General features: G+C 41.2%; 1 protein-coding gene across 1 annotated transcript; it reads right to left on the bottom strand.

Moving 5' to 3' along the window:
* Positions 1 to 10,097: 10,097 nt before the first annotated feature.
* LOC105059311 (uncharacterized) lies at positions 10,098 to 14,618 on the bottom strand. Its single transcript, XM_010942562.4, has 3 exons — positions 14,292 to 14,618; positions 12,434 to 12,582; positions 10,098 to 10,509 (listed from the first exon to the last, which is right to left on the bottom strand). The coding sequence occupies exons 1-3, from the start codon at positions 14,475 to 14,477 to the stop codon at positions 10,371 to 10,373; spliced, it is 474 nt and encodes a 157-aa protein (XP_010940864.1). The 5' UTR covers positions 14,478 to 14,618; the 3' UTR covers positions 10,098 to 10,370.
* Positions 14,619 to 15,482: the final 864 nt, after the last annotated feature.

Here is a 15,482-nt window from a genome sequence, read left to right on the forward strand (position 1 = left end):
ACTCGTGCTCTGCCCTAGTTATGCCTTTCTTTACTTCTCCCGCTTGTGCTCTCTCTTTGTTTCAAAGTATTGATACTAAATTGTACTTAGATATTTAATATATTAAAATATATAAATTACTTCAATAGTAAAGGTGGCAATCGGGTTGGATCAGACAACATACAGGTCAGATTAGATATATAATAGATCCAAAATTTATCAATCCGAATCCAACCTATTTATAAACAGATCAAAAATTCAAATCCAAACTTGATCATATTATTAAATAGATAATCTAGCTCCATGTACAATGGATTAAAACAAGTAAAATAGGTTAAACAATTAAGCATTGCCACCCCTACCCGGTAATTTGTTGAGTGACCGAAGGACATTTTAATTTCAGAAATGTGAGGGGATGCACTTCGTTCCCCTCTCCCTCACCCCCCTCCACACCCCCCCCGGCCGCCCCGCCCCGCCCCGCCCCTCCCCTGTTTGGTAGAGAAAGCCATGAACCACTCATTGTTTGGTGATGGGTTATTTTCAGCGGTGGGTCTACTTTTGACAAAGATATTTCGTCCGAGCTTATGCTTTTACTATGACTTGTTTTGGAGCCTGGCCTTTCTAAGCTGATCTTTCTCCTTTGGAAACCTTCTAGGGCCTCTCTTCTTCCTAAAACTTTGAAACAGGACAAGCAGAACGTCTTAGCAAAAGAGGTGATGCCAAGTGGCCCACATATTTTGGATACGCACAAAGTATACCTTCATTTGGAACCAGAAGCAGAAGTGGACCCCATTATTATCTTTCAATACAAACTCTATGGCCCCACTCCACCTTCATCCACACATAAAGCAACAAAAGATAAGAATGTGTTTGTTAATCTGACGCAAAAAATAATCTTGACTTTGATCCAGATCACCCCATCTCTTGTAATTCTCACATTAATTTTACTAGTGCCAATAAACAAGTATTTACTATTTTAATTATACTATAATTACTAGTCAATTGTCAATTATTCACACTTGCTATGCCAAGCAGATCAGTATCTGTGATAAAGCTAAAAACACAATTAACATCATTAATGAGATGACATAACTTGAAAATTTTCTAAAGAAACAAAATTGTATTTCCCCAGTTCTCTGTTGCAGTGCTATACACCAGATCAGGCTGTCAATATGGAAAAAAAGTAATAACTTTGTTCTTCATCGATTACAAGAAACCATGAGTTGAACATGTTTCAAGGAGGTTTTGCGGGGCATGAAACAATTTCTTTCAAGATTCTCATCATTTGCTTGATTTTTTATGGATGAGTTTATTCAATCTAATGCCATCATTTGTCGTAAATCCTGAGACCCACATGTTTTGGACCATGCCAACAAACATTGAACTTACGGCTGAGGATTAGGTCCCATGAGAATCTTGATTATTGCCATGAGTATCGAATGTGTGATATTTTTAACATTATCCTTATTTTGCATAATAATGATGTAGACAACATAATGCTACCAATATTTCTCCACACATGATGTATCTTTTGCATGGTCCAATTGTGCCCTCTCAAGAGCTTCTCATACTCTCAAGTCAGATTTATCAAAAGTCATATTGATTTGAGTCATAAGAGAAGTTTTTGTGATGCATTCAAGGATGAATTGTTTGAAACCTATTCATCAAAAGGCAGCAATTTGACAAGTCCCTGTCCATGAGCCTGCCTTTTTTGTATTATAAGACATTGATAGAGCTTGACAGTTGCATAAAGAAGCCATCATGTTTGCCTGTTGATGCTGGTAATTGGCATTGTTAGTTGCACTGCCAGCCTCTCACCATCACCACTAACTACACCATCCATTTGGCATTGTTAGTTTTTAGGTTCCAATGAGCAGCCCACCAAAATTGCCTGTGTAACAAATGGATAAGTTTCCAATCTCCATCTTCAACAGCCTCTACTGCCACCATGCAAAGTTCCCAATGAGCCATTTGCTTCTAGCTTATTCTTACCTTGATATGTAATCAAAGATTTAAAAGCTTCTTGGTGATGGGAACCTAGAACCATGTGATGTTTCACCTTACTTGGTCCGACCCTCCCCCGCCATGCAAAGTAACACTATTTTTTGTTTGCTTGCAAAAGAATAGAAATATTCTCAACCTTTACAAAATAATAAAATCTCAGGGCTATATGCAAATTGAGGGCTTCATAAATTTATTTAGACCACGACTGTATGATGACTATGAGATGACTTTCTGATCCAACTCTTGCCGATGATAATTTACATTTTTGCTATTAAGAATTATTAGAGAATGATACACTCATTAGTCACTACTCCATTAATGGCAAACTAGATAGGATCAAGGATTTCTTCGATTGATCTTCCTGTTCAGTCTTTAGATACATTATCTTCTAATTCCAACAAATATATCTATTCATATTTAGTTTAATTTAATGCATCTGATTTACCAAAAAAAAAAGTAATAAATCTTGGTTACCGAAAGCTCTAAGATAGGCTACATTATACACCCATTGGTCCTCTTCAAAACAAACTAATATTATCACATTTGCCCCCACAATGAAAAAGAAGAAAAAAAGAGTGCACCTAAAATATAACCTAAGCTGATGGATAGAGAATTTAAAAAAACTGTTGAGTTGGGTACTCTTGCTCAGACCCATTGTAATCCTGATACAACCTCTCTCTCCCTTTGGTATATCTCTAATTGCAATCAATAGAACTCTACACTCCCATCCACATTGTACCTAGCTTGAGATTTTGCTTCTTCTTGCCATCTCTGCTTCAGAAGAGCAAACCTAATTAATAATCACAACAAAAGTTCTTCAAGCAAATTAAATATTCCAAAACAAAGCACATTAGCCAGCAAACTCAACAAAAATTTTGAATATACTTATGGTCTATGGTTGTTGATGCTATTGATGAACCGAGCAATGTTGTTGCACCTCTCGAGGCATATAACTAGGCTCAATGGATCCTCAAACTGAAAGCAAAGTCATCATGCTATCATCATCATCATGCTTCCAATTTTTTAGGTAATCAACGTCACTAACATACTCTGTATTGCTGTCGATCACTAAGCTAACATTGATGTCGGCTTAGTGGTTGGGAGTGAATGGAAGGTGACTAAGATGGATGAAGTTGGCCTCCCTGATCGAAAGTATTTCTATGGGGATCCCTTGATGCTTAAGTTAGTAGATGATTGGAGAACAAGGAGAGAAAAAAAGAGAATGAGAAGAATTTTTTTGATGTAGACTCGATACTTACTTGGGTCCCCTGCTTCCCTCTAGTTATAGAGATGGATTAGTGGCCTTTCCCACAAAAGATGGTGGCCATTATCGAAAGGTTCATACAAATTGCACGAGTGGAGATCATGCTCCATATTTTAGACATGAAGAGGGCAAATTGTCCCTTGGCTATTGTACTGATGTTTTCTTATGTAGTTATGTTGGGTGGATGTCTGGCCAGGACACCACCTCCCAAGATCCTTTCAGTACTACGCGATGCAACAGGAAGAAAGAAGAAACAAAACAGAAGAAAAAACAATCAAAATACGTGGATCAGCCACAAAAGGGCTCGCCTCCACGGGGCATGCAAACTTTACTATGAAAAAAAAATTTTACAAGAGGAGACCTCACCCTCAACCCTTGTACATCCAATTCTCTCTCACATGAAGTTCCCCTCACAAAAGCTCTCTCTCTCTTGGAGACCCCCCTGAACCCCTGAAGAGCCTGACGATCGCTGTCCAGGAGCCTCCTGCTCCTTCTCTCACAGCGCCCTCGCCTCTCTCTCTCTTCTCGGGGTCGTACGGCCTTCGTACGGCGAGAAACACAAAACCACACCTCTCTGTTACCTCACAGGGCCTTTTAAAGGCTTAAACACTCTTTAAACTTGATTAGAGAGGGATTAGGAGTCCTAAACAAAGTCAAGAAATCCTCCTGACCGTCGGATCAAGACCGGGAACCACCTGGGCCCTCCGATCGTGCTCCGATCCACGGAATAGTGCCGTGGACCGCGAGAAACGCGTGAGAAACGCCCACGCGGTCCACAGACCGCTCCGTGGACCACCCGGTCCACGGTGGACCGGGGATGGGCCAGCAGGCCGCTGGGTCGCGCGTCCCGTGCGGGCCTGGGCCTGGGTCGCGCGTCCCGCGCGGGCCTGGGCCTGGGACGCGCATCCCGCGCAAGCCTGGGTTGCGCGTCCCGCACGGGCCTGGGTCCCGCATCCCACGCGGGCCTGGGACGCGCGTCCCGCGCGCCGCCGCCTGCGGCCGCGCCGCTGCCGCCCGCCGCCGGTCGCCGGCGGTCCTCCACCGCCTCGATTCTCGTGCCGACTTCATAAGCTCGTATCTCCTCCATCCGAGCTCCGTTTCAGGTGATCTTGGTCTCGTTGGACTCCGTTTTTCACCGCGAACCTCGCTGTGGGCTCAATGTGGGCTGAATCTCGAGGCGTCAAATCCTAACAATCTCCACCTCGACTCGATATTCGGCCTCCTCCAAACTCCGAGAGCTTCTGGATCTCCTCGCCCCCATGCCCTGGGGCAATCGCCTGCTGATCATGGATGGGCAAACATGGGAGTCGAGCCAGGCTGCTCGATCCCATCTCCGTCGTATGCTGTGCTCCTCCTGACCTGAGACCTGCTCGGGGCATCATCCTGCGGCAATAGGAATCTTACCTTGCGACGTCGCCTCTCGTCCTCCCGAGTCTCCTGTCTCGTGCCCGATCCGCCTCCTGGAGCTCCACCTCGCTCTGGGCTCCACCTGGCTCCCGATGCTCCACCTCGCACTGGGCTCCCTGCCAGGTAATAATGTCCTCTGCTCCCCTTCTTCCCCTCCAGCACAATCCTATCGCCGCGTAGCACCCTCAGGATTCCTCCACCAGCTACCGTCCTGTAGCCTCTCGAATCCAGTCTGCTAAGTGAGATAAGATTCCATCTGAAATCGGGTATGTATCAGACCTCCCCCAATCTCCTCACTGCACCATCATGTGTCCTCCAGCTGACCGTCCCAATGCCTCTGCTCGCACAGCTCAATCCATCCGGCAGATATACAGTGCTCTCACTGTTCTCCAGGGAGTCAAACTGCTCCTCTCTGCAACACACATGATAGGGGCATGCAGAATCTAATATCCACTGCTGGGAAGAAGTAGATACCTCGTCAGATATCTCCAGGACATCTCCATCTGAATCACTGCCGGCCGTCGCTACAGCAGCCACTGTCCGATTTTTCAGTTGAGGGCAATCTCTGGCTAGATGCCCCAACTCTTCACACCGGTAACACCTGGTTTTGCTCAAGTCCCTCCTGGACTTAGACCGCCCTCGATGCGATCTTCTGTCGCTCTGTCTACCGCCTCCTGCACCTCCAGAAGCCACCAAAGCTGAGCTATCGACACCTGAGCTCGAAGCTGGGTTCTCCCTCCTGAGAACCTCGTTCTGGAGTATCGCCGCGGTGACCTCGTCCATCTTGATTGTGCTCTTCCCCACTAGAAGAGCAGTCACCAAGGACTCGTACGAAGAGGGAAGCGATGCCAGCAAAACCAGCGCCCTGGTCTTCTCCTTAACGTTCTCGCCAACGCTGAGAAGGTCGGTGAGGATCTTCTGGAAGTGGCTCAGATGCTCCTGCACGCTCTGTCTCTCAGTCATCCGCAGTTGGTAAAACTGTCTCCAGAGGAAAAGAGTGTTGGTGAGAGACTTCGTCATGTACAACTCCTCGAGTTTCGACCACAGCACCGTCAGAGAAGTCTCGCTCAGCACATGGATCACCGCCTCATCCGCCAGATACATGCGGATGGTACTCACCGTCTGCATCTGTAGCCGTTTTCAATCCCGCACCTCCATAGTGGTCGGCTTCTCATCGCATAAGAGAGCATCGATCAACCCCTGTTGGATGAGTACGTCCTTCACCCTTGCCTGCCACAAGGAGAAATTGCTCTTACCATCGAACTTGTTGATCTCCATCTTGATTGTTCCTGTTTTCTCCATCTTCAGTCTTGCTCACCACCACTGCAATCTGCGTCCTTGTACCGCCTTGCTCTGATACCACTTGTTGGGTGGATGTCTGGCCAGGACACCACCTCCCAAGATCCTTTCAGTACCACGCGATGCAGCAGGAAGAAAGAAGAAACAAAACAGAAGAAAAAACAATCAAAATACGTGGATCAGCCACAAAAGGGCTCGCCTCCACGGGGCATGCAAACTTTACTATGAAAAGAAAATTTTACAAGAGGAGACCTCACCCTCAACCCTTGTACATCCAATTCTCTCTCACATGAAGTTCCCCTCACAAAAGCTCTCTCTCTCTTGGAGACCCCCCTGAACCCCTGAAGAGCCTGGCGACCGCTGTCCAGGAGCCTCCCGCTCCTTCTCTCACAGCGCCCTCGCCTCTCTCTTTTCTCGGGGTCGTACGGCCTTCGTACGGCGAGAAACACAAAACTACACCTCTCTGTTACCTCACAGGGCCTTTTTAAAGGCTTAAACACTCTTTAAACTTGATTAGAGAGGGATTAGGAGTCCTAAACAAAGTCAAGAAATCCTCCTGACCGTCGGATCAAGATCGGGAACCACCTGGGCCCTCCGATCGTGCTCCGGTCCACGGAATAGTGCCGTGGACCGCAAGAAACGCGTGGGAAACGCCCACGTGGTCCACAGACCGCTCCGTGGACCACCCAGTCCACGGTGGACCGAGGATGGGCCAGCAGGCCGCTGGGTCGCGCGTCCCGCGCGGGCCTGGGCCTGGGTCGCGCGTCCCGCGCAGGCCTGGGTCGCACGTCCCGCACGGGCCTGGGTCCCGCGTCCCACGCGGGCCTGGGACGCGCGTCCCGCACGCCGTCGCCTGCGGCCGCGCCGCTGCCGCCCGCCGCCGGTCGCCGGCGGTCCTCCGCCGCCTCGATTCTCGTGCCGACTTCATAAGCTCGTATCTCCTCCATCCGAGCTCCGTTTCAGGTGATCTTGGTCTCGTTGGACTCCATTTTTCACCGCGAACCTCGCTGTGGGCTCAATGTGGGCTGAATCTCGAGGCGTCAAATCCTAACAAGTTATAAATACCTTAACTAGCTCACCACGATCAAGGGGATATAATTACTTTCCAAAATCAGTGGCTAGCCATTTTGGGTCAAATCCTTTCTTATCTTTGTCCGAGGAGGCCAGATCGATTGAGGTGGCTAGGTCGACTGACAAGGCCAATTCCGCCAAGGCCGAGAAGATTAGGTTGACCAAGTCCGAGTACATCCTGATCGATCTCAAGAATTCTTTGATCGAGGTCAAGGTGAATGTAGCCATATCATTTGCCCTCCACTCCTAAATCCAAGCTCTCATAAAAATTGACCAAAGGGAGAAAATATCGACGACTGAGGTCGAGAATTTAGGAGTCAGGCTGCCCATAACAAATGCATCTCGACAAGTGAACTAGTGGACCGCTACGAGCATGCCATGTGTCCCATCCTACTTGTTTACATGATCGGCCCTCCAAATTAGACCGTTAATCCTAGCGATTCACGGGAGGTCAGCTTCTCTTTATTCAAAGCTATTAATTGGCAAGCTTCCTATAGTGGCTAGGTGAACCATCACCTGATCGGAGCCATTTGAGCTCTTATAGATAGCCGTCATTTGTTATTTTCTTTTTACTTTCACTTTTACTTTGGAGAGGTTTTGTTTTGATGATTTTTTGGTGTCCTTTCGGCAATCATAGTCGGTTGCTCCGACAAGGCTTCCATCAGTACTGAGCTCCATGAGTTCAGAACCTCGAAGTTGAGCACTCGAGCTATCTAATCGGTCTCTTCTTTGGCCTTTCTCACTGTAGATTCTTTCAATCTAATCTTCTAATTTTTTATTTTCCTTCTTCCCTCCTCTTGTTGTCCGCCATAGGGCATTTTAACTTAAGATTAGCCAATCCAATGCTCTTCACCTTGGGGCCAAGATCCCTCCTCGAATGGCTCTAAGGTAGATGCGGATCCAACCTACGGCCCTTTCTAAGCAGTGTCCATCCTCACCCATAAGGATCTAGAGGTCGTATGTCTACAATTTTAAGTTTCTTCGAAGTTCTAGTTGGGGCTCACTAGTTCGAACGACTGGATATCTAAGTCCCCTCAGGTCGGATAAGACTTTATGAGGAGTCTTTTAGGACTGGCTTGAAGTTGCCCTTCCACACCTTTATTGTAGAGCTCTTTAGGCCCTTTTAGAATATCCCATGTTCGGTAGCTGCGAATATATGGCGGCTAATCATATCCTTCCTCTCCCATTATTTCCTCTTTGGCATCGAGCCTACCATCCGTCTCTTTTGGATATATTTTATCTTTAAGGAGCATCTTAGGGAGATCGAGTGACGATTTGTTTCACCTCAGATGAAATATTTCATCTAAAGTACTCTTTTCTTCATTCATAGACACGTGCTGGGCATCCAGGAAGACCCAATTCACTTGCTACCAATTTGACATTTTCTCTGCAGTAATTATCAGTTTTAACTTAGTTAAGATTTCTTCTTACATGATAGACTACAAAGACTCCCTGCCAATTTGACTGATATGGACAAGAAAGAGTTCATGAATGCTCAGATTGATAACTTTGAAGTCCAGCCCTTCAACCCTGCCAAGCCGAGTTCTCTGCTGGAAGAAGTTGATGGTGATCTCTGCCTTAATCTACCTAGTCTACAATAACAATCTTTAAACCTTGAAAGTATCTAGATATTAATTAAAAGACCCTTAGGCCGTGTCTTCTTGAGTGTGTGTGAGTTGAATCATGGTCATAGTCAGCAAACTGTGTCCAGAGGATGGTTTCCACGGTCGTCCAAACTGGAAGTCTCTATTGAATGAAAGAATAAAATTCTAATACCTGCTGCTAAATTTATTGCATGGAATCTTGCTAAACTCAGCTTTTCCATCCCAATCCATTTGATTACTTAAGATAAGCCCTAGTTAGGTCCACCATGCAGCAGGTACCTCATTTGACTTCAAAGATGAGTGCAGCTCATGTTTTTCATTAAGAGTCTGTTTGGTTGGGGTAAGTCAGATTACGAAGTAATCTCATAATTTTTTGGATAATTATAGAAAAAAATAATTTTTACTATGTTTGATTGAAAAAAAATTACTCCAAAAAATAACATTGAAAAAAGATTACTACGTTTGACCAGAGGTAAGTTTATGCAGGAATATGACCAAATTTATAAATATGACCAAATTTATAATACTAAGATAATATTATTATCTCCAATTAATTTTAATATAATGACTATAATCACGTAGCCCTTTATATAACGTCATCTCTATCTTGATTTTTTTGAAAAAATCTTCTATTAAATGAATTTGAAAAGATATCAAATAAATTTAATAATTATATATGCAGAATTATTGAGGATATTTTTACTAAATATGGATTACCACCATTCGAAAATTTACCAAACACCAATCTTTCATGATATTTGTTTTACCTTCTCTCTCTGAAAAATAAGTATTTGGTGCATCATCTTTTTACCACTCTCCCTTCTCTTTTCCATATCAAATATGATAATTTGATATGAGATTTATTTTCTCATACCAGATTCCCCCTAACCAAATGGATCCTAAGTTGCTCTGGATAAAAATAATCATAATTTATATCTATCAAATACTAATAATATAATCTATTTTAGTCTTCAACCTTCCACACCGTCGCAACTAGGATCATCTACAAAAGATGCAATAGTGGATAACAGATTGAACTTGTGACCTATTTTATCATCTGGCTTATGCTTTGCAAGGATTTGTCCTGCCTCATAAGCCTTGAATTCATCTAATGTGACTAGACTTTGTCAAAATGCTGCAATTATGTGCCCCATAATTCATAGCAATTACCATCCAATCAGTCGACAAGCACCTAGGCAGATTGAGCATTGCTTGCCAAACCTACAAGCATCTAGCTAGAACCAATGACAGAGAAAATGCTGACTCTTTCAGACATTCTAAGAAATATTGACCTGTTAGAAACAAACTAGTTAGTTTCTGATGCAGATGTTGAGAAGTTCTTTCAGACGCTTTGGTTCGAACATTTAAGATCATTCAGCAATGAGCATGTTTCTCGTGGTTAAAAAGGAGAAGAAACATCCTATCATTGTCATACAACAAGTAGAATCCTCCAAGGGCAACAAGGAAAGTAGTTCACAAAGAAGAGGAACCGAGTTCACTTATTCTTGTGCACTGATAGATGAAACATAACATACGGTCTATAGATAGCTTAAATGTATCAAAAGTAGCACAAACACAACTATAACTTCCTGACAGTTCTATACAGGGATAACAGGAACATCCACTAAAGACTTAATATGACTTGATGCGGAATTGGACACCATCTGACAGCATACGGTATAAGGATCATCTTTCCAACAAAAAGAGATATCGATTAAGATATCTTTCATGTGCAATGTTGCTCAACGATCTGCATTAATTCCCAAGATACGGACTCTGTGCATGTTTGGTAACTTGGCAACTACCAGCACTATCACTGCAAGCGTATTGAGTGAAAGCATTGGATTTTGGTAATCAGTTGTGTGGGAAGATATCAAGTACCTGCACATATGGACAGGAGAAATCAAGTAGCATAACAAGAAAATAAGAAGTAAAATATGCTGGTTTTTGAAAAATTTTTGATAAAAAATTTCTAAGAAATCTGGATGTATGGTAGTCTAGATTTGCTGAATGCCATTGATTAGGTCTACATGAACTAAAATGACTTCCAACTACCAACAAAGGAAATGAAAAGGAAGAGACCTCATGCAGATAGCAAGTTCTTGAAATAAAATGCAAATACTAGATGTTCAAGTTAGTTTAACCTGATGAGACCAATAACTAGCTGATTATGGATTCACTCAGAACTGATGGGATCTGGCTGAAGTTGGTTGTAGCCTTCTCTGTATATATATCAAATGAAATGCCTACAACTTGGGCTATAACCAGTTTAAACATGTTCAGCAAGCATGACAAACAAGAATGGGTTGTGGACTACAAACTAATATGGGAAAACAGGAAATATCAAATATGTGGAAAACATTATCCACTTTGCAAAACTTTAGCATGCTTGGAAACTAACTTGAGAACCACAATGCTTCATGATAAATGAATACTTCAGTCTGGTGAGAGGTACAATTATAAGATTGAGAATTACAAGATTGTTTTAGGAAGAATATTAACTCCTATATTTGGTTTCCAACTTGACAACCTGGTTATCTAACAATGAAACAAAATCAAGCTATGAAACTCATATCTCAGAAGTCTAGCAAAATCTGTCTACCATAGAATCAGACATAATATGTAAGGCTGAATGATGTAATTTCCAACATATTTTGGACACAAAATCATCTTTCTTGGAAAAGATGGGAAAAGATGCCTATGCATCTTGAGAGTTCCAACATGTGCAGCATGTAATTCTCTATTGGCTTAGAGGACAAGGAGCTCTGTACCATTGCTCTTGCACTACATAAATGAACCAAATGGAGCAATAAGAAGGCACCCTTACCAACATGATTGGAGATACCTATATAAGTACCTAAGGTTGCAAAAAGAAAAAAAAATGGAATGCTTTTCTGCTAAACACATGTTCTTGAAAGACTTTGAGTCAATGAAGGAGAAGACAAATGAAATTGAGTTCTTAATTGAGCAAATGATCATGAAAAGATCATAACACCCAAACTGTTCAAGTACAGGCTCATCCAGAGACTGAGTAAATGGTGAACATCTAAGTTAATCAAATGCATAGGAGCTGAAACAAGGCAACACCTGCACAAGTGTGAGATGATGACTCACAAGGTAGATAATGTAACATGCTGTATTCTAGCATGAATCTCCACATGAGATAGACAAAAAGTCCTGTGTCAGTGGTTTCTTCTTTACTCCACTTAAATAGCCCTGGCCTTGCAGCCCAACAAAAAAAAAAAAAAGAAAGCCCTTTCTCATGACACAAATATATCTAGAAGAAACTTTACCATCAAGCCATTCAAAATACAGTATCATATAAGACTCCAAGTTTAGATTTTCTCAAGCAGCGCTTGTCAAACCAATCACTATCCATGCAATTCTAAATCTAAAGGAACCCAGATAATTAAATGACAACTTATAAAATTTTCTATTAAAATTGGCCTTCTATAAATTACCAAACATAATACACTTGCAAGCAAGGAAGGAAACAAGAGTAGCATCTCGTGCATTCACATAACACAAAAAAACAAGCATTTGGATTAAGTATCTTTTGAAACATATTATTGTTAGTAGCATGTACCTGATATCACCCAATTGATGGAAACAAAATGATGATTAACTACATTAGAGAGGATGTGCAGAGCCAATCTTAGTCATCTCAGTCCATTTAGAACCCAGCTCAGACTTAATACCAATATGTTGTCCAAACAGTAACAACTGTACCAGCCATCTGGTGAGTGGTTCCAACTGATTTTTTTCAATGTTAACTGTAAGCCAAGAATGACAAAAGCATACTTACAGGACAACAGGTACAATGGTCAAAAACTTCCTATTCCGTGTCAGTTGCTTGCCATTGTCCATCTGCTCCCACCAAGTCAAATTATTGTAAATACCCTGATCTTCAGCAAAGGGAGTTCCCTTCTTCCAATGGAAAAAGTGATAGGTAACCTGAGACAAATCAAGTCAAGAAATGAATTAAGATAAGAAAAGTACAAAAAAAAAAAAAAAGATACAAGGTTACACATGAAGACATTATAACAATTGAAGATAATATTGTCAGTCATCAAATCAAAGAAAAACCTATTAGCTGAAAACCAAAAAAAATGGTTGACTGGTTGAAAATAGCAAATTCAGACTATATGTACTTCATAATGTAAATATAATGATAAAGAAAAAAAATATTCAGATATTGCTCATTGGGTTCATAATTAAACAATAAGAAATAAAAATTCAGCTTCTAACTTCAAAAAACAGAATGCTTCTAATTTGCATATACATGGTGTTCCAACACCAAATCTAATCTGCATCATGATTTCTAATGATGTGATGACATCATTGTACTAACATCATCATGTTAGAAATTTGAAGTACGACCATATTGCCCATAAGCAGTGAAGCAGCCATGTTGAAGCATAAAAGAATATCCAACATTTTTTTTCTGCCATCTATAATCAAGCAGACAAGTTAGTGGAAATGTGCACTCTCAAATCAACTCTATGCAAATATCCATACTCTCATGCAAAATTTAATATCTTCAGAATATTTACACATAAGAAAACAAAATATGCATTTTAGAGTCAATTTACTATGTGTTGTATGCTTTCCAAGGCTGGTATGTGTTAGAATTACAAGCTAATATATACATAAAAGGAGGTCCTCTGACTAACTTCCTACAATATTCTCATCATTTCCTATGCATCTTTAACACTTAAAGACCACACTGAAAAATATATCTTCCTATGATATCATTACCAGTATTGATCTCAGTTTCTCGATCAGATTTTCTAGTCCATGGAAGATGGAGTCAACTTCAACGGTCAAGTAAGAATAATATTTCGTAAATCAAATATGTCCAATTTACCAGGTCATAAGATCGATAGAATGAAGATGAATCAGACAAAGAAGACGATGACTCATCACAAGTGATTAAAGGTCATGACAGATGATGCAAAAAATTGGAGCTAACCAACCTGATGGATTCAGGTATAGTTGACCTAATATGAAGCAAACGAAAACATGAAATTTGTTCAATCTTGTATCCCAAGTTCCCCAAATATGGTCTCTCTATCATGTTGCTGAAGGTTAAAGCAAGGATATTATCATCAGATAATCTTTTTTTCTCTGAAAATTGCATGGTAATTTGAAAAGTAATTAAAAAATAAGTTACTCTATCACTCATCTGGATCAAAAGAGAACAATAAAAGCCAACAAGGTCCTCCAAGGTTACTCCACATATTCTTAATCCAATTCAAAATCCTAGATGACCAAGTCAGTCAAAGATACTATATAAAGTTAATTCCCCAGAACTGTGTCCAAATTATAGCAGCTACCCCTTTCTTTCCCTTGCCATGTCACCAAAGGTTGAACTTTTTTGAGAGTTCTACGCAATCAAAATCACTCCAATTTTTACGCAATCAAACAGCTGAAAAGAAAATTAAAGCCAGCACTATGACCTGACTCCTTCTATCTACTCCCCATTTCCAATCCAAAAAAACAGAATAAAAAACTCAAATCGCAGAACAATCCTAACTTTCTACCAAAATCACATCGGAGAAGGGCAATAACTCATCAGAATCGGTAAAATTAAGCTCCCTTAAAGTTCTAGGATCAGAAACAAACCAAAAGGAGATCTAAGAAGCACAGAAGAGAGGGCATACGGCGAAATGGAAGAGGTTGACGACAGTCCATGCCATCCCGGGGGAGCAACCGAAGATAGAGAGCACGAGGAGCCAGGAGAAGAAGAGGATAAGGATGTAGGTGGTCCAGACCCCGGGGTACATGAACCACTCCGTGTTCTTGTTCAGATCCACCGGCGGCACCGTCTGCACGTAGAGCTTTGCCATCCCTCCTCTTCACTCTCCCTCTCTCTCTCTCTCTGTATCCAAAAAGCTCCAATTTTTTCTCTATGAGACGGAGCGAGAGCGTGGATGGAGAAGAAGAGAAGAGCGGTGGAGGATTTAATAGGTGGGGGAAGAAGAAGGGAGAAGACTTCTTCAGAGAGGAGAGCGGGAGGGGTGGAGCAAAGAGATCGGTCAAAGTGTCGACTTTGACTTTGCAATCGCCGTCTCCTTTGGAAACCGAGTGTACCGTGCGCTGGATCAACGAAATCCAGCTCGCAGTAGGAATGGATTCGGTTTGTTAGATGTACAGATGGACTTTGCAGAAAATTCCACGTGAGGCGCACCACATTGTCCTATTAAACTATATAATTATTATTTTATAATATATATTTTATATTTTATATTTTATATTTTTATTTAAAATTTTAAATAATAAAAATATTTTTTTAAAAAAATAATATTTTATATCGATATTATAGCATCTTACATTAAAATTATAATTTTTTACATAGGACGTAATAATTTTTTTATATGATATCATAAAGAGAGAAAAATATTTTTATTGTTAAAAAATTTTAAAAATATTTTTTTTATGATATTTTGTGAAAAAATTATGGCACCTCATACAGAAAATCATAATTTCAAATCAGAATGTCATAATATCGACATGAAATATCATAATTTTTTTGAAAGAAAAAAATATTTTCATCATTCAAAATTTTAAATAAAAAATAAAATTAAAAATTAAAAAATGATAGTTACATGATCTAATCAGATGAGATGATGTGCTTCATATCGAATTTTTTATACCGCAAACGATATACATAGATGGAATGGAGGCTTAAGCATGCCTGAGTTGGGCACCCAAAAATGCTGGCCGCCATCCTAACTCTTTTCCCAATATTCTACCATTTGGAAGTATTTCTAATCGGAAACTATTTGATTGTAATATCAAATACTTTAATATTTGACAAGTTTGTGGAATAATTTTAATTTATAGATCTTTTT

The sequence above is a fragment of the Elaeis guineensis genome, chromosome 16, assembly GCF_000442705.2.
Source record: "Elaeis guineensis isolate ETL-2024a chromosome 16, EG11, whole genome shotgun sequence".
Lineage (NCBI taxonomy): Eukaryota > Viridiplantae > Streptophyta > Magnoliopsida > Arecales > Arecaceae > Elaeis > Elaeis guineensis.

Coding starts and splice junctions, on each gene's coding strand:
- LOC105059311 (XM_010942562.4), bottom strand. CDS start 14,477: ATGGCAAAGCTCTACGTGCAGACGGTGCCGCCGGTGGATCTGAACAAG. Junction 12,583..14,291: donor TCAACCTCTTCCATTTCGCC/GTATGCCCTCTC, acceptor GATTTGTCTCAG/GTTACCTATCACTTTTTCCA. Junction 10,510..12,433: donor ACCATTGTACCTGTTGTCCT/GTAAGTATGCTT, acceptor CCATATGTGCAG/GTACTTGATATCTTCCCACA.